Below are 18,681 nucleotides of genomic sequence, written 5' to 3' on the forward strand. Positions count from 1 at the left end.
AACCTGGGCACATCACTGCTGACCCATTTATAGATTCTATTCAGATTTCACCAACTGTCCCAACAAGGCTGGTTTTCCCCTTTCAGCCCAGGATCCTATCCAGAATATATATTGCCTATAGTAGTTGTGTCTTTCCAGACTCCAGAACGGTTTGTCAGCCTTTTCCTGGCTTTTCATTTCCTTGAGTTTTGAGTGTATGGGCCTTCATTCTGCAGGAGGACCCTCAACGTGGGTCCACCTGATGTTTGCTCATGACCAGACTCAGGCCATGCATTCTTTTTATTTTAATCCTCACCTGGGGCTATTTTTTCCATTGCTTTTCAGAAGGAGTGGAAGGGGGGGCAGAGAGAGATGGAGACACAGAGACATTGATGGGAGAGAAACACATTGATTGGTTGCCTCCCAAACGTACCCTGACAGGGGCAGGGGATGGAGCCTGCAACCAAGGTACATGCCCTTGGCTGGAATCAAACCCGGGACCCTTCGGTCCATGGGCCATCGCTCTAAACACTGAGCCAAACCGGCCAGGGGTGTAAGAATGTTTTTTAGGGCAAGTCTCTGAAAGCATCCTGGAAGAAAATCAGAAAACATTAACACCGACCAAAGTGACTAATTGTCCTAAGCTATAAAATACTAAGCACAAAATACAAACAATATATTGCAACTTTATTAGATTTTTATATTTTACTGGCTATTTGGACTCAACCGAAGCCTTAGTAACCTATAACTTTAGCATCTCCAAGGTGTCACAGTAGACAACATGAAATCTAATTAGGTGGCACAAGACTAGTCAGCTTAACACAGAGCAACCATTAACATCACAGACGTGGTTCCTGCTTTTATAATGATCTGATCACCATGTAAACATATTACTTGTGCTGTGCAAGTTATTATTCAAGAAAAGTTTGCCAGACCAGGTCTAATTAATGACAGATACCACCAGCTGATGCCATTTTGCAGGCTAAGTCAAAACTGCCTTACATTCAGAATGAGAAAAGTAACAAGTCTACGAAAAATTATTTTCTCTTGGGTCCCTATTCCTACACTGCCACACACTCACTCATCACTGTGTCCCACCATCCAAATAGCTAACATCCTGACATGACCCTATGGAGGCTCTCCAAGCAAGAATGGTATTTAGGACTTTGCTCAGAGTAGGGGAACGGGGTAGATGGTAGATGAATGGACAAAGTGATAAAAGGAGGGCAGAAAGGAAACATTCTAAAACCTTCCCATTTAACAGAATGTTCATGACACCTCTCAGGATGTAGAGTTCATTCTGATGATTAAAGACTTGTGTGACCGAGTAAGGCAGTTTCTTGAACTATCCCCACCCTCTAATAGATTTCCCTAACAATCTGTGGGACAACCAGAGAGGAAGCATATGCATCCCTTTCCAAATGGGGAACATGTGAGTCCTCCCAGAAGGTAATTTGACAGCACTGGCTCCTGAAGCAGCAGCCTCCGTCAGCCACTTCGCAATGGCAGTTACAGCCACATGCTTTGGAACCTGTCAGGTCTCTGAGTCTTGATGTCTGAAGAGCACTTCAGTCCACTTCCACTACAGTGAGGGTGACTGGAGTCCGGTGGCCACAGGCAGGGTTCTATCCTTTGATAACAGCAATCGGTCGCAGTTTAATGGCCTTCTTGCTGATTCCAGCATCGTGGCAGGTGTTCACAACATCTGTCACATTCTTATAGGACTCAGGCGCCTGCAGGGGTGGAGTTAAACATTGTAAAAGTCTATTTAAACGTCACTTGTGAAAAAGAAGTGCACACTAAAATAATACTGAGATTTTTTCCTGGCTCACAGTCACTCTCCTACTATACTTCTGATTTCAGTATCGAGGAAGAGGATCCTTACAATATTTTTTCATTCAGCCATTCAACTAATACTTATTAAACATCTGCTTAACTAGGCACTATTTTAGGTGCTAGGAATACTGCAATGAACAAAACTAACATAAGTCCCTTCCTTGTAAAACTTTCCGAATAGTAAAGTACCTTGGCTTCTTAGTTCATTGGTTTCTACTCCTTCAGTGTTTACCCTGGCCATTCACTCCCTGGGTCAGACCCCAGAACTTGTCATTACCATTGATCACAAGTCCTTCATTATCTGTTTCAAGCATCTCAGGCTGGTGATCACAGCCTAGGTTTTCAGCTCACTCCTCTCATGTTCCATCTCTGATAATCCTTCAACCTCATGAGACCTACAATCCCTTAGCAACACCCTCAGCAATCCTGCCTTTTCACTGTGCGTACGTGCAACCCGGGTTAAAGGTAACCCAACCTCTACTTCATGCCTGCACCTCTGCATCTGAATGTACTTGTCAACACCCAACACTGAAGTTAGCTCAGGTGGGCCCTTCGTGCCGTCCTGGCAATTACCCCAAGTTTCACTAGACCAATTACTCTTTCTCTCTCTTAGGTGACTATTTCACTCTCTCCTGCATCCTCACTCTGTTGCTGGCCCTACTTCCTATTACACTGAAAAACTGTTGAACACCCAAGCATGATTTCGCCTGGGTTTTTGCGCCTGCTGTTCTTTCTGCCTTTCCTGGAAAGCTTACCCCTAGATACTCACATAGCCCATCCCTCACTGCCTTCAGCTCTTCACTCGAGTATCACCTTACCACGTCCTACTTAAAACAGCACCCACTCCCAATCTCTCCGTAGCCTCCTCTCCATTTTTACTTTGTTGCGCTTATCGCCACCTAATGCACTGTTAAGGTTTTACTATTCGGAAAGTTTTACAAGGAAGGGACTTATGTTAGTTTTGTTCATTGCAGTATTCCTAGCACCTAAAATAGTGCCTAGTTAAGCAGATGTTTAATAAGTATTAGTTGAATGGCTGAATGAAAAAATATTGTAAAACATGCAAGCAAAAAATATACCAAATGTTAATAGAGGTTATCTCTGGTTGGTGGAATTCTAGGTGTTTCCTTTTTTGTATTTTCTAAAACCTCTTATATAAACATGTGTTGTTCTTAAAATCAGGGGAAAATTAATAGTTATTAAAAAAATAAAGCCTTTGTCACTTACCTCTTCCATAACCAGTTTGGGTGATGCGACACGAATTGCAATTCCCATATCTGCCAATTTGTCTAAGACATCCTGGAAATCTAAATTACGTCGCGATTTTGCTCGGGACAGTGCACGGCCCTAGATTAGGAAAGAAATGAACTTCACTTTATAAATTCTGAGCTACAATTTATGTCCAACCCCAACAATTATTTAAATCCTTATAATTATATGCCTTTTCCTCGACTTCTTTTGAAACTAAAAAAGGAGTTAAAAGACAATCTTGAACTATTTTATCAACCTTATTATGTGCCTTTTGTTGTAAGCCTCACCATACCCCTTTGGAAAACAAATTTCTATCTATACAAAGCATTTAGTATTTAAAGATTTAGTTTTGTGTATCTAATTGGTTAATTATCAGGTGAATATAAATATTTTACTTTTTAATTGTAAACAGTATGTCTGTTATCACAAAAGCTTTGTACTCTTTATGATTTAAAAAGGTTTGTCGCCAGGCCGGGTGTGGCTCAGCGGTTGAGCGTTGACCTAGGATCCAGGTGACTGGGGTTCGATTCCCGGTAAGTGCACATGCCTGGATTGCGGGCTCGATCCCCAGTCAGGGGGGCGTGCAGGAGGCAGCCGATCAATGACTCTCTCATCATTGATGTTTCTCTCTCTCCTTCTCCTTTCCTCTCTGTAATCAATAAAGATATATTTAAAAAAGAAAGAAATGTCTATTAAAAAAATAAATAAAATAAAACGGTTTGTCAACCTTACCACTACTGACATTTTGGACCAGATAATTCTTAGTTGTGGGGACTGTCCTGTACATTGCAGGATGTTTAGCAGTACCCTTGGCTTCCACCCATTAGATGCCAGTTGCAAAACTCCCCTCCCCAAGTGTGACAATCAAAAATGTCCCCAGATATTGCTTGTGTGGGTGTAAGATGTCACACTGGTTTTGATCACTGGGTTAAAATTAAGAGTTGGGAGGCAGTTGGCAATGAAAAAGGATCAGAGTAAAAAGGTAGAATTAAAACATATTTGTGACAATTTGTGCTATAAGAAGGTACTCCAGACAGTTTCTATTTTCTACTACATCATTAGCTGACCACTCTGACGGCTTAGAACAGGGCTTGGCAAACTGGTTTGTGAGCCAAATCTGGCCTAACACAGCTGTTTTGTAAATAAAATTTTATTGGAACACAGCAATGCCCATTTGTTTACATACTGTGTATGGCTGCTTTTTTCACTACAATGGCATAATGAACAGCTGCTAGAGACCATATGGCCCCCAAAGCCTAAAATATTGACTGTCTGGCACTTACTGAAAACTTGGCCAAACCCTGGCTTAGAAGAGGCGATATGTTGATATAGTTGTGTAGTCTACCCAAGGGTTCTGACTGGCAAATAGGGCATATCCCACAAATCTTGAGTGGACCCACCCAGTAAGGAGCAAATTATGCAAATGAATAGGTCCGGTGAATAAGATAACTTGAGGTAAATCTGCATCAGTTAAAGATGTACTAGTTATGCTAGTGTGACAATTTCTCAGGCCAGACTTTGTGAACTTGCAGAGATGAGAAACAGTCGCTGGCTTGAAAATGACCCTGCAAGTAGAGATACTAGATGACTTCACTGGTTCACCAGACAGTATATATTATGAGAATAAATTCAGGTAGAAGATAAGACCCAAACCTCAACTTTGTTAATGCTCAATCAAGTACATTTACCTGTCAAAATGCAAAACAATGACGAAACAGAAGAGAGCATTTCTAAGTCAGTTTTTGTTTTCCTTACCGCTCCATGACAGGTTGTTCCAAAGGTCTCAGTCATGCCCTGTTCAGTGCCAGTAAGAACGTAACTACAGGTTCCCATGGTGCCACCAATGAGCACTGGCTGTCCAGTGAGCTGAGGATGCACACAAATCAAACATGTTAAAATTTAAAACAGCACGAGCTTTTCATGTTTGAGATTTAAACTTCCTTTTGCATTGAAGGACTGTGGGAGAAATCTGAGCCACCTAAATGCATTTCTCTCACAACTATGTTGACATTATTTTGGTTTTTTGATAATTGAGAGAGGAGGGGAGAGGAAGGGAATGAAACTGTGAGGACTGGGAAGGCAGCAGAAGGCAGACTGAATTCAAGAGCAAAGCATTCAGGGAAAGGTTATTAGGAAGAACCATCCTAAGTGAGGCACCTGCCCTCTCCATGCTTCCATTTCCTCATCTGTGAAATGGGAGTAGGTTAAGGGTCTTTCTAACTCTGTTACACCAAAGGGATAAAAAGGAATGAAACAGGCTGAGTTTAATCTTAATTCTGTCTTCTAATCATTCAAAGGCTTTAAAAAGATAATCCTAAAGTACAGATGATGGGGGAATTCGCTTCAGAGATGAGAAATCACTGTTCTCATGGATGACAGATTTTCTTTTCACAACTGCTGCCTTCCTGTTTAAATTCATCCATATTTATAACTACCTAAGTCACATACACACAAATAGCTTAGCACATACTTGGTAATCAACAGCAATGAGGGGATGGTGAGGAGGGAAAGCTCGGGTGGATCCCTTCCTGTGTACTAACAGGGTCCGCTCCTTTCCGTCCACCACATGCTGCTCCACTTTGGCGATATTGTGGGAAACATCATAGATCACGTGTAGGTCCAAGTCATCAGGGGTTGTGTTGAAGACCTTGGCAAAAGCCTAAGAGAGAAAGCTTAATTTAAGAGCAGCCAGAACCAGCTCTTCAGAACTTACCTTACTGATTCTAGCTAGTCTGTTCCTGAAGGGAGCAAGGGATTTAAGAGTTGAAAATAGCAGTATTATTAATCTTCATGTGAAGGACAAGAACTGTCCTATAGACCACACAGAAATTCCATTCCATAAATTCCAACTTTGGTTGAAAAACTGCTTGGCTACTCTTGACCCCGCCTTCAGAACGGACTCTTCCTCAGCTGTCTGAATCTTAGTGAATGGCACTTCTAGCTTCTCCAAAGCTCAAGGAAAATTCCAGGAACAATGCTGGCTTCTTTCTTCCCTCATTCCCACACCCGATACTCTGCTTATTTATTTTAAGTAGACACCAAAGGTTTAGACATTGCTGATATTTTGAATATTCATTAATATAAATTTCCAAACCCCAAATTTACAGGCTCTGACTTGACTACACTGTTTCAAAGCACTTAACTTCATCATGAATAACTTGGACCAGAAAAGCAACTTCAAGTACCTGGCGGGTTAAGAAGGTCATGGAAGAGCGGTTGACCCAGGCATAGTTCCCGGCCGCTGCCATACCCTTCAGGTAGTCCTGGCCCTCTGGAGAAGCGATTCGAGCACAAGCCAACTGACGGTCATTGACTATAATCTTGTCTCTCTTCATGGCTTTTTCCATAGCAACCAGGGCATCTGGAACAAGAGAGCAACAAGTCCAAACTAGCCAGCTTTCCCTAAATAATTCAGATCTATTGCAGAAAGCTAGGCTCTATTCAAATCCATTCTATAAAAAAACAAGTAAAGTGCAACTTTCCCTTTGAAGTGTTTCTGAGTTCATCTATTTGCTTGGTCAAGATACATTATTGAGAATCTTTTCTGTCAGAGCTGTGACACAAGCTAAGTGGGCTACAAAGACAACACCTGCCCCGCCAGGAACTTGTCGGAAATGAGATGTGTACAGCACAACAACATGGCGTGCACCACTCCTCTCCCAGCATGTAAATGGGTAAGGACAGACAGGAGTAGTAAATACACTTGATGATCATCATGGTTTGTAAAAATAATTTTCAGTGACTTAGTGTAAAAGAGCTAGATACAAGTTGCTAGATCTTCTGCAGGAAAGTCAAATCCATGACAAAGTGTAGAGAAGTGCTCAGCAGAAAGTTCAGAAATACGGTCACTGCTCCGTATATTTGCTAGGTGAAGTATTCTAACGGGCCAGGCTGGCACAAATTATCAAATTCCCATAGCAGATGAACCATAATATGCAGTTTCAAGTTTAAAATAACTTCCAAGTCTCTATAACTTTTTATCTTTCGCACATCCTACAAATTACTGAGAGCAATCTTCCTACTACTTCCCTGTCTCCTACTTTTGGTCCTGCATGTCCTTGTGCATGACTGTCCAGACTGCAAACATTTGTCCACAAAGCCACCTCTGAAATCTTGAAATGTTTTTCCTTTTCTCTTCTGTAACATTTAATCAACCACCACGTCTATCTTTACTTTCTTTGTAACGGACACCACGTCTCTTTCACGAGACAATGTAAGGGCAGAGTCCTTGCCTATTCCATCGCTGAATCCACTGTAGCACCTAATCGGTACAGGTATCTAAGACATATTTGCTAAATTAATGTCTACAACACAAACTCCACAATTTAAGGTCCTTCTTGCTCTTTCTCGGCCAGATGATAGTAAGAGTAAACAAAATAACTGGAGCCAATATTTATTAAGTACTAACCAGCAGACACTGACGTAAGTACTTTACATATATTATTTCATTTGCTCTCCTATGGCAACACCATATGAAATAATTATTATTCCTATTTTTTTGTCAAACAAGGGAGTTAAGGCCCAATGAAGTTAATTTGTTCAAGGTCTAGTTAGAAGAACCAGGGTAAAAATCTAAACAGTATAATTCCAGAGCTTTCTTTCTTAAATCTCCCATAAAATGCATATTTTAGCACCACACCAAAAATTAGGTCCAGAATATACCTGTGGCTACTTGGTGGCCCAAGCCTCTGCTTCCACTGTGGATCATTACACACACCTGTCCCTTATGGTCAATGCCCATCTTCTTAGCAGCATACTCATTGAAAATCTCATCCACAACCTGGATTTCTGCATAGTGGTTACCTGCTCCCAGGGTCCCCAACTGCAAATATAAGAATGTCTGATAAAACAGCTCTATTCCGATTTTAAAAAATCAACTTAAAAGCATATACATAAAAACCAACCAATAACATAATCAAGAAAATAATCACACAGATAGTGTTTTATGTAATAAAAATATTTCTAAGCCTTAGAAATGCTTCATTCATTTAAAGCAATATTCTACACAACAGCAATAATGCAGAGCAGCTCCTGAAGTTTACTGTCATTATCTGCTTGAGGCACACACGTCTCAAAAGCTTCATAAACCAAAACCCATATCATTAAATGGCTCAAAGGAGATTTGAAACATCATTGAGAGAAGGGTCAAATTTTGGGATGACTATCTATGATTTCACTGGCACCACTATTATTGAAAGAGTATGTCCCTTAACTGGAACTAGCAGATGATTTAGGGAACCAGAGGATGGCAGTACTCGAAGAGTTTTTAGAAGTTGCCTACCTTTAACCATCCAAATTTTTAGATGAGAAAATGAGACCCAGACAGGCAAAAAGAGACTTGCCCAAGGTCAGAGTGATTTAATGGCAAAGCCATCAATTAGCTGTAAATTTCAAATATCTGGTCTATTTTTATCTCATGGACACCATGAACTGACAAAGTTTCTCTTTTTGTCTTCGACGTGAGAAAACTTTCAGCCAAATCTTGTCAAACTATGTACATATGCAATTTTAGCATACATTTTAAGCCTGACCCCATTCTAATTCATGATATCTTGTTTTCTCTTATGAACATCGGCAAGCTCCTGAGAGCTTTTTAAAAGAGTAAGAATGAAGTGCAAACACAAATTTGTGATCATTTTGATATACTGTGAAAAAACCTGGGGAATGTAGATTTCCTACACAGAAAACAGGTTTTTTTTCCCCACCAACAAAAAATATGAGAAATATGAACACGTTCTCCTCCAAAGTAAGTTACCTGAGGAAGGCCTCGTTTTTTTGCCCTTGCAGAGACCTTATTGGGGTCAGCTTGCAGCATTCTTCCATATTCCTCACAGTGCTCCTTGTCTTCAGCCCAGGCATAGCCTTCTCTAAGCGACCAGTCCACACCCATCTCCAAGGCCTCTTCCAAGTCTCTAAGTGAGTAACAAGTGCCAGTCATTTTAGTCAAGGCAGATCAAAACCTAAGGATGACCACGTCTCAAAGGGCAGAGGAAACGGCATTTACTGACTATCGCCTGTATACTAGGCATTGTGCTAGACACAAAGTTTATGTTCTCAGCAACTCTATAGTTTTTGGAGGAAAGCAGCTACATAAAAAATTGCAACATAAGATAGTAAATGCCATATTAGAGAAGTATCTTTCTTGACTTTTTTATAGCCCTTCATATTTTTCAAATCTTATTTACATTAGATTTGCCTCTTTGATCCTGAATTCTATGAGGTGGTGGTCAAGCAGCCAAAGAAAATTTATGACCAGTCAGATATCACTATCTACCATTGACTTTACCACAGCTACCTGCCATCATTAATAATTTATGAAAAATAGTCAAATAATAAATAAAGCTATCTACATGTCTTCAGGAGACATAGGTTAGATTTTAAGTTCCATTCCTACCTTCATAGCACTACGTGGCTTTATTGCACATGGATTTTGAAGCTGAGGTGCACATACATTAATGCCCCTAGAAGGAAAAAGCTCTGATTGTCACCTAAGGGCCAGCCTTCTTCCAAAGCACTGCCAGGAGAAACTGCAATGTGCAGTGTTCAATGTTCCTGCCCTGCCACACCCCATTTCAAACATTTATTAGGACAAAATTCCTATCTAAAATATTCCAGACACGCTTTTCAAAGTGGGCTGGACCTCATGCTTAAAAAGCCAATTCAATACCACTTCCTGAAAAAAGACTGAACAATCTCCATCTCCCAAGTGTCCTGCATTGGAAATGAATGTGAGGGCCTTATGGGTATTATTTCTCTCACTCCATTTATTGGAAACTTGTGCTCTTACTTGGCATTCATTGGGATGACACCTTTTGATCCCACCCCTACAGGAATGTGGTCAAACATAGCTTGGGCAAGTTGCTCCTTCACAGGCTGGACATCACTTTCATCTAAATTGGTTCTTAGCAAGCGGACACCGCAGTTGATGTCAAATCCGACGCCACCTATGAAAGAGAAAAGTTAGTCATATATTATGATAACCAGGTAGTTGGGCATTGTTACCCATGATTTCCCACCATTAATGAGGGTTTAAAGGACAGACATTCTTTTAAACATAACTGTTTTATAGTAGCCAATAAAGGGGTTCTCTGCGGGTAAAGTCTGACCATACCAAAACAATTTAAAGTAACAGACATACTAAAGGTACTTTGTGGGCCAGAGAGGCAGTAATGAACAACGAATAACATCTAGACCAGACATTAAAATGTGGATTATGTTTCTTTTTTCCCTTGATCACTCTTGTTGGAGGTTTATGAATTAGATTAGGTTTTTCAAAGAACCAACTTTTAGCTTTGTTGATCGTTTCTACTGTGTACTGTTTCATTAACTGTGCTCTTCACTATGTCCCTCTTTCTACCTTTTGGGGTTTTTAATTTGTTGTTCTTCCTCTAACTTTTTGAGATGGATGCTTAGATTACTGATATTTCAACCTTTCTTCTTTTCTAATTTGCACATTTAAGGCTATATATTTCTATCCAAGTATGGCATTAACAGTAACCCACAAATTTTAAACATAAGTCTTTTTTAATTAACATTAAATTATTTTCTATTTCTATTATGATTTTTTTGACCCATGGGTTATTTAAATGCATATTGCTTCACTGAATATAAATATATGATGGTTTTAAAAAAATAGTTTTGTTGTTGTTAATGATTTCTTAATTCTAATATGGCAGAAGAATGTCCTCTATAACAATGGTTCTAAAGTGTGGTCCAGAGATCCTTTCAGGTCTAAGACTAAATGTAAAGTAATGCTAAGATATTATTTGGCTTTTAAACTTATTCTCTTGAGTGTATAGTAAAGTTTTCCAAGGGCTACACGGCATGTGATAACATGTTTGCTCTGATGGATAATGAAATATGTACTTGTATATTATTGTTTTAGAAATGTCTCAGCTTTAATGTCTAGTAAGGTAAACACTGATAAAAGCCTTTGAGATCAACCTCAAAAAACTGTAAGAGTGTAAAGGGGTCCTGAGTCCAAAATTTTTGAGAACTGCCTCTCTATGATTTCAACGCTTTGAAATTTGAGACCTGCTTTCTGGCTTAGCACCTGGTCAATTTTGTGTGCACTTGAAAAAAAGTATCTTCTACGGTTCTTGAATGCACTGTAATGTGAGAATGCACAGAACCATGCACGTAAATTAGAGGTCAAGGTGTCAAGTTTGTCAGCGGCATTGCTCAAATCAATGGTTCCTGACTGCAACCTGCCATTACCTCAAGAGAAAAGCAGTGCTCAATGTGGAACTCACGTATTTGTACTTTTCTTTAGATGGTAGCCTCACAAATTCTTACTGCTGTAATAGCTTTCCCATGCTCCCAAATAGATTATTAAAAAAATTGCTTTTTTGTTAGCCTTTCTTATTATTCCCAGCAAGGGATGTCTGAAATAACCATATTTAGCACTGCCAGAGGAAGAACTCTCAAGACGTAATTTATACTCCCCCCCCTCCTTCAGATTCTGAAAGCAAAGATATTACTTCTGATGTGAAATATTTCCAGTGAAAGCACTCACAGCAGAAAAGACATGCACCACGGGAGGTGAATGATGACAACGAGAACAAACACTGAGCACTTCCTGTGTGCCTAGCACTGTTCTTAGTATTTTACACAACTTAGCTCAGAGTCTTCACAATAATGCTCAATTTGCTCAAGAGGTAACTGGGATATCGAAATACATAATTTGTCAGGAAAGTGTTTCAGTTTGTTTTGTAGCCAATGTCTGAATAGTGCCTGACATACTGTGAGAGCCTAAAGGATTCTCCTAAATATATACTTTACTTGATATTTTAAGAGCCTCTGAGTGTCGGTAATTCATTCTCTCAGTAAATGAGGAAAAGAAATGGTAGTGTTGGATGAGACAGGTGCACACACAGGAAGCAGCCACTCTCTAGTTCAGAGAGGCGATGACACAATGAGAAGAGCTACACGTGACAGCAGCGTGCAGCCACCTTACCTGGGGACACCACTGCTTCAGGGTCATTCATATCAAAAGCTGCCATATTCCCAATAGCAAACCCGTAACCTGAATGGACATCAGGAAGCCCAATGGATCTCTGAAAGAGAATTAGAAGATGAAATACAGCTTTTTCAACCTGGCACTCTGGTTGCCAGATGGACCTGATACTGATTCTCAAAGAGGCTGCAGGCTTAAGCCTTCCTCAAATCAAGATCCTAGTTTCATAAAATATTCTCCATTGGTGAAAATTAGGTGTAAAAACTCCTAATCATGAAGTTAATACAGTGGAGAAAAATCCTTCTTATAAAGTCTGACCATTAACTGAAGAAACCTAAAACAGAAAAGCCTCAGTATAACATGACACAGGAGGACCACAGGCTAACTTTGATGTGCTATCACATTTTAAAGACATCTAAAGACAGACATTGACAAATCATGGTCATGGCAGGTTAAAAGGAGAAAAATACCCAACTTATACAGGTCTTTAGTATTTAAGTAATCATAGACAAATGTAATCCATTTAATGGTATGAATACTGTATACTTTCTACATCTGGGGCCTAGAAAGGGATCCTGACCCAGAAGGAATGCAGGTTAAACATGGTGAGGATTTATGGAGATCCTGAGACACTTAAACCCCTTTATACATAAGCCATGTCTTTTTATCCCTGCCCCACCCAGTGCCCAGCACAGTAATGGCATAAAGACCTCAAAAAATGTCTGTAGGGTGGATTCATTTTAACATCTACCTGTAACGTTGGCATCTGAATGTTTGACTGCAGCAGCGGCCCACTTGTACCATCCAGTTTTATCCGTTATTGTCACTACCCTCTTTTTCAATCATGTCCAGAGCAGCTATATCATCCTCTCTCCCTCTCCTTAGTCCCACCCCTTAAACTTCTTTCTATTCCTTCTCTAACCATCCTCTTAGATGGGGCCACAGTGAAAACCACAATGGCGGTATACTACTTCAGGAAAAATGAGGTACAATGACAAAAACCAAGAACACATTAAAAACTACTTTGAAGGTTCTCAAATGCTTATAGATTGTAGCCAAAGGCAATCAGAACCTGTGATGTTATTTGGGCCCAATTACTTCTTTATGTTCCATGGTTATTTCTAGATGTTCAAAGGTCACTGTCTAAATGACACCATTATCAGTGAGGCATGGCCATTCACCCATTCAACAAACTTTTAGACTAAGAGAAAATATAAATGATTAAAGCTCAGAACATGGACTCACATGAACAATCCCAGGCAGGGCTGCCACATTGCCAATTTGTTTCATGGCAGGCAGGAAGCCACCAACACCTGAAGACAAAAATTCAAAATTAGCAAAGAGGACACACTTGATCTTTAGTAAGTATTCCCATACATTTCTAGATTGCACTACATGAAGGGGAGTGATGAGGGCTACTAAAACAAAGCAGAAAAGGATGTCTGTGACGGCAGTGTGAAGGCAGGTCCTTCAGAAGGCAGTGCAGGCACAGAAAGGTAGCGAGGGCAACCGGAATAATGGCAAACACCCGTAAGTGTGCAAACCAGGGAAGGTTGTTGGCAATGTACTGCGAGATGTAAAACGTAACTATTAAATATTATGTTGTCAATAAAGAAATATGTTCTTTCAGAATTCACATTATTTATCAAAAAACATCAACACTGGTTTTATTCTAAGTGACAGAGAAGGGCAATGTGGAGCTGGAAAAGCACTGGGTTAAGAGTTAGGGGACTGAGGTTCTAGTCCCAGCTGTCACTTGGTTGCTCTGTCTTTTTAGACAAGTCAGTATACCCTGGTGGGAGGCAGGTGGGATTTAGTTGGTTGATCTAAAAAATAAAAGGGTTAAAATTAGATTTCAATTCCACCATCACTATTAGAGCTTTGTATAAGAACTTTATACATTTACCTCTAAACCTCGCTGGAGTCCTGCAAGATAGTTGTAATAAACTCTCTTTTATAGATAAGGTAACTGAAGTTAGGTGAAGCTACTCAGTGTACTGGTTAAGAATACTGACTTTGGAATCAAGGTACTCCTGGGTCTGAAATCTGGCTCTGTCACCAAGAAGTTGTGAAACCTTGGACAAATTAAAATTACTTAATCTCACTGAACCTTGACTTACACATCTTTAAAATGGAGACAATATCCTCCTCTTAGAGTTACTCTAAGAATTACAAGTGATAACCTAAGTAAAGCTCCAGTAAAGTGCCTGGCACATAGTGAGGGCACAATAAATGGTCGCTTTTATTATTATCCAAGGTTAGCTTCAAAACCAACCAGATCCATCCAACTCCAAATGGTTTCTACAAGGTCAGGTAGCTAACAGAATTACCACAAATTAGAAACAGTTTTTTTTGGTCTCATTTCAAGCCTTGGTCATTCCTTGACAATATTTTTGTTTTTTTAAGTAATGTATTAGGTGAATTATCATATTTTTCAGGCTATAGGGGAGACACTACTTACGCTACCACATGTAAAATTTTAATGTACTTACCACCACCTCGACAGGCATTCCTTAATTCTTCAAACATTAATTTTTCCAGAGCATCATTCACATAGAAAATCCCTTCAACCTGGTACCAATGAAAATGAAAAACCATGTCTAAGCACATGTACATGATGTATAGACACTGGATGGAATACAAATACTGGATACAGTATTCGTTTTGCTTTACTCTTTCTAAAACACTTTCACAATATCTTAAATAAGCAAAAAACTTCCTATCAAAAAGTAGATGTTTTCATCCTTAAATACAGTTGCCTCTGAACAACATGGGGGTTTAAGGCGCTGACAGCCCCTCTCCTCGGCCCTCCATGCAGGTGAAAATCTGTGTATAACTTTTGACTCCCCCAAAACTTAACTAGGAATAGCCTAACTGTTCACCGGAAGCCTTACTGATAACATGAACAATTGAGTAACAAGTATTTTGTATGTTATATGTATTAGTACTGTATTCTTACAGTAAAGTAAGCTAGAGGAAAGAACATATTGTGAGAAAATACATTTATAGTATTTATTGAAAAAAATTCGTGTATCAATGGACTGGTGCAGTTCAAACCTGTGCTGTTCAAGGGTCAACTGTATATCATAAAAATGAAGTATTCTGAAATGTTCACAAATTGTTTTGTTCATTCTCCTATTCTCAAAGACACATTTAAGAACTTAGGTAAAATACTTCGTATGTGTGATAAAAGTCTTCCAATTGCTCTCACTGCCAAAAGGTCTCCGTATTCTTGTGCTTATAAAATACCAATGGTTTTTAGTGTGGTGACTGTCGGGGGGAGGTGGAGTGGAGGGAGATAGAACAGGGTAAAGCAGGGATAAATGGTGATGGACAGAGATGTGACTCGGGGTGGTGTCCAGATGGTGGGTAGAATTGTGCACCTGAAACCTGTATAATTTTGTTAAACAGTGTCACTCCAATAAATTCAAAAAGGAAAAAAATATCAATGGGTTTTGAAAAAACAGACGAACCAAAATTTCAAATTCCAAACATAAAAATGCAGACTTCTGACTTAAGTGTACTTTTTCTGTGCTTAAGACAACAGCACATCACACTTTATTGTGTCCTATGCTAACTTACAAATCTATACTTAGGTAAATGGTGAGTAAAAAAAATTTAACATGTAGCTATGTAGCTGTGTGCTCAGCTCTATAATCTATATAATGTTAAGAGGATAAACAAGTTTGACAAAGGAGCAAACAAAGGCAATAAAAAATACAATTATGTAACTAACATCAAAGGTCAGAACATTTTTATCAGAGATCAAATATTATGAAGGAACTGCCTGATAAAGAAGAACCAAAGATTTAACACTTAATCATCCAGACAAGTAAATTTCTTTCATTAGAAAGATGATTTTTACATCTTCCCACTGCATGAATATCAGTTGACAGAAAATGTCTCTAGTACAATTTCAAAGGGTTACATCTAGTAACTCCCCAAACATTCACTGAGGACTTAAAATGTGTCAAGTACTGTACTGGGCACAAGGTGAGACAAAGAATATTCAAGATCCTGAGCATCTGGCTAGGCTATAGCCCAGACAAGCAAGTTAAGAGCACAGCGGGGCGAGTGCTGTAACAGAAGCGCAGGGCGCCATGAAGACTCTGATGAAGTGGCTCAGTGGTCTGGGAAGGCTTCACAGGTTGCTCACTTTTTGTTCAGTTTGTTCACTGTCTGAGTTGGCTCTTTAAAGACGAGCGACATCACTGGAACAGCAGCACATTTAGGAGCTGAACACAAAGATGAGAGAAAGATGGGAGCGGAATGGTTTTAGGGAACAAAGAGGAATTTTTAGTGCAGTGTGTGGGCCTTGGGGGGGGGAATAGAGATTACAAAACAGGATAATTATTAGTGTGAAATTCACAACTTTCATAAGAATGGGAAACCAATTTAAGTTTGGCGAGAGGTTGGTAACTTTTAAAGAGCAATATATCAAGATTTCAACTGCCCCTTCTCAAGGAATGGGCTATAGTAGTAAAGTGTTATACAAACAGCTAAACCGCAAGTGCCTAGCAAAATCAGACTTACTCTTAGACAGAATTAGCAGCAGTATGCGCATCAAGGTTAAGCCAGAACTGCTACTAGACAATGACAGTGTTATTTCCCTTTGATGATCATGTCATGGCGATATTTATTTTCTATTTCATTCAGGGAACCACCACACGCAGAAACCGACCATGTAGAAAACAGAGCAAAAAGGAGTCTTTATGACTCTGGGCCTTTTTCCCCCCCTCAGCGTTTAGCTAAGTGCTCTACTTATTGGGGACACTTAATAAGTTCTGATATTGAACAAAAGGGTGGGTGGTTACCAGGAACTTCTACCAAGACAGGACCACCAGCCTTCCGTGCGCTTGCACGGCCCCTTAAGGGATTTCAAAAGCCACTGAACACACGCACCAAAACCTCACAGATGCCGTCCTTAGTTCTCTACGTTAATGGAAGACACTGGGCAGGAACGGCAACGAGGCCCGAGAGACGCGGGAGGAGCGGCTTCCCAGCCCTGGTGCCGGCCGCCCCAGTCCCCACCCTGTCAGGGGGAGACGGGAACCGGACCGCGCGTCCCGGCCGAGCCGCTGACTAAGCGGGCAGAGGGCGCGCGTCGCCGACTGTTCCTCAAGGTCCTCCTGCCAAGTGAATGCTAAAAACAAACAATACCTGCCTTGTGAGTTTTCTAGGCTGTTGCGAGGGAACAAAACCGTTTTTATTAAAAACCAACGCGGAGCAGTGATTGCTAAAAACCGGTTCGGCGGACAGATCTGTAAAAGTCACTTAAACGACCAGCATGACTCGGAGGAACTGAGTTCCAGTCCCGGCAAGTCCACCCCGAACTGGCCGTGCCACCTTGTAAAAGGCAACTAACGTCTCTGCAGCTCAGGAATGTAACGCCTCCCACGGTGCGTTTACGAGACGCAGGTGTGAAAACGGTTCGCAAGCGCCAACGTCGGGTTTACTGGGACCCCCCGCTTTGCTTGTCCACGGGATCTGGGGGCCCCTCCAGCGGGGAGACGGGGTCGGCGCCGGCCAGGCGGTGCTCAGGCCGGAGGGCGGGGTGGGAGGAAATCTGCTCGGGGTGGGGGCGGCCCCGAGGACCGCGGGGCGTCGGGAGGGCGAGGAGGCGGCCCGGCCGGGTGGCCGAGGCGCCGCGGGCCGCAGCCGGAAAGGCCCCGCGCGGGTCTCGCTCCCCTGCCTCACCTGCATGTTGGGCACGAAGCCCTTCTTGATCCTCCAGCAGTTCTTATTGATCTTTTCCAAAAACTGCAGCTCATCGTTGTAGTTGCGACTCATGGCGATGACGGCGGTAGCGACTCCCCGGGCCGCTTTGAAGAGAACTGCCGCGCTGTCCCGGGCCTGAAGCACCGCCTTCCGGGACCCAATGCGCAGGCGCAGTCGGCCCGCGGCAGGGTGGGCTACGGCGAGAGCCGAGGCTCCAAACTCCTCGCACAACCGCTTTTCCCTCGGTTACGGTAGACTGCCCTCCAGTGTTTCCCTTGTAGGGTACCAGTGGTCATCTTCCAGGCTAGAGCTAAACTAGCTAGCTAAATCCAGCCGTTTTCTGTATGATCTAGCTATCTTCTGTTTCGGAAGAGCTTGCAGTGCTGAAAAACGTGCTGACTCTGGGTCGGGTCTGGCTGCCCTAATGAATGAACCAGCTTGGAGTTTCATCCCCAGCAGGGAGAGGGAGAGATGTTTGCAGCTGAGAAAGATGAACACGTTTAATACCACAACTGAGCATTTGTATACACCTTGTATATATTTGGATATACCTTGAGTAACTCTTATGTCAGAAAAGAGCACCCCAAGGAATGAAACATGACAGTTTTAGTACAACGAACACTTACGGGACACCCATTCTGGCCAGGTGTGCACCCCAAAACCCATCAGTGTCAGGCCCTGTGGATGGCAGGGCTTCCCAGCCTAGCCTTCTTTGGCAACTAAGTACTCTAGGATCGTGCTTTTATCAGCAGTGTCTCTTGTTCGGAGTACTAAGTGTGCTTTTAAGTGGCTTCCGTTCCTAGTCCTACCTCTTGCAAACAACAGCGACTTGAGAACCAGAAAGACCTGGATCCAGTTTCCACCTTCGCCGTTTACCATCTTTGAGTGGTGAATCTCTCTTGACCTTTGTGTCCTCATCTGTAAAATGGGGTCCTAATTCT

General features: G+C 41.3%; 1 protein-coding gene across 1 annotated transcript; it reads right to left on the reverse strand.

Moving 5' to 3' along the window:
* Positions 1-645: 645 nt before the first annotated feature.
* On the reverse strand, positions 646-17,834 carry RTCB (RNA 2',3'-cyclic phosphate and 5'-OH ligase). Its single transcript, XM_016223000.2, has 12 exons — positions 17,720-17,834; positions 14,515-14,593; positions 13,268-13,335; positions 12,023-12,122; positions 9,854-10,010; positions 8,822-8,978; positions 7,729-7,888; positions 6,252-6,427; positions 5,537-5,725; positions 4,822-4,932; positions 3,043-3,162; positions 646-1,712 (listed from the first exon to the last, which is right to left on the reverse strand). Exons 1-12 carry the CDS (start codon positions 17,810-17,812, stop codon positions 1,605-1,607), a joined length of 1,518 nt encoding a protein of 505 aa, XP_016078486.1. The 5' UTR covers positions 17,813-17,834; the 3' UTR covers positions 646-1,604.
* Positions 17,835-18,681: the final 847 nt, after the last annotated feature.

This window comes from Miniopterus natalensis, chromosome 2 (assembly GCF_054644295.1).
Source record: "Miniopterus natalensis isolate mMinNat1 chromosome 2, mMinNat1.hap1, whole genome shotgun sequence".
Lineage (NCBI taxonomy): Eukaryota > Metazoa > Chordata > Mammalia > Chiroptera > Miniopteridae > Miniopterus > Miniopterus natalensis.

Bases quoted from the DNA above. Each gene is read 5' to 3' on its own strand.
- RTCB (XM_016223000.2), bottom strand. From the start codon at position 17,812: ATGAGTCGCAACTACAACGATGAGCTGCAGTTTTTGGAAAAGATCAAT. The intron at 12,123-13,267 runs GTGAGTCCATGT...ATTCTCTTTCAG, and splicing joins CCCTGCCTGGGATTGTTCAT to AGATCCATTGGGCTTCCTGA. The intron at 8,979-9,853 runs GTAAGAGCACAA...TTACTCACTTAG, and splicing joins GTCATCCCAATGAATGCCAA to AGACTTGGAAGAGGCCTTGG.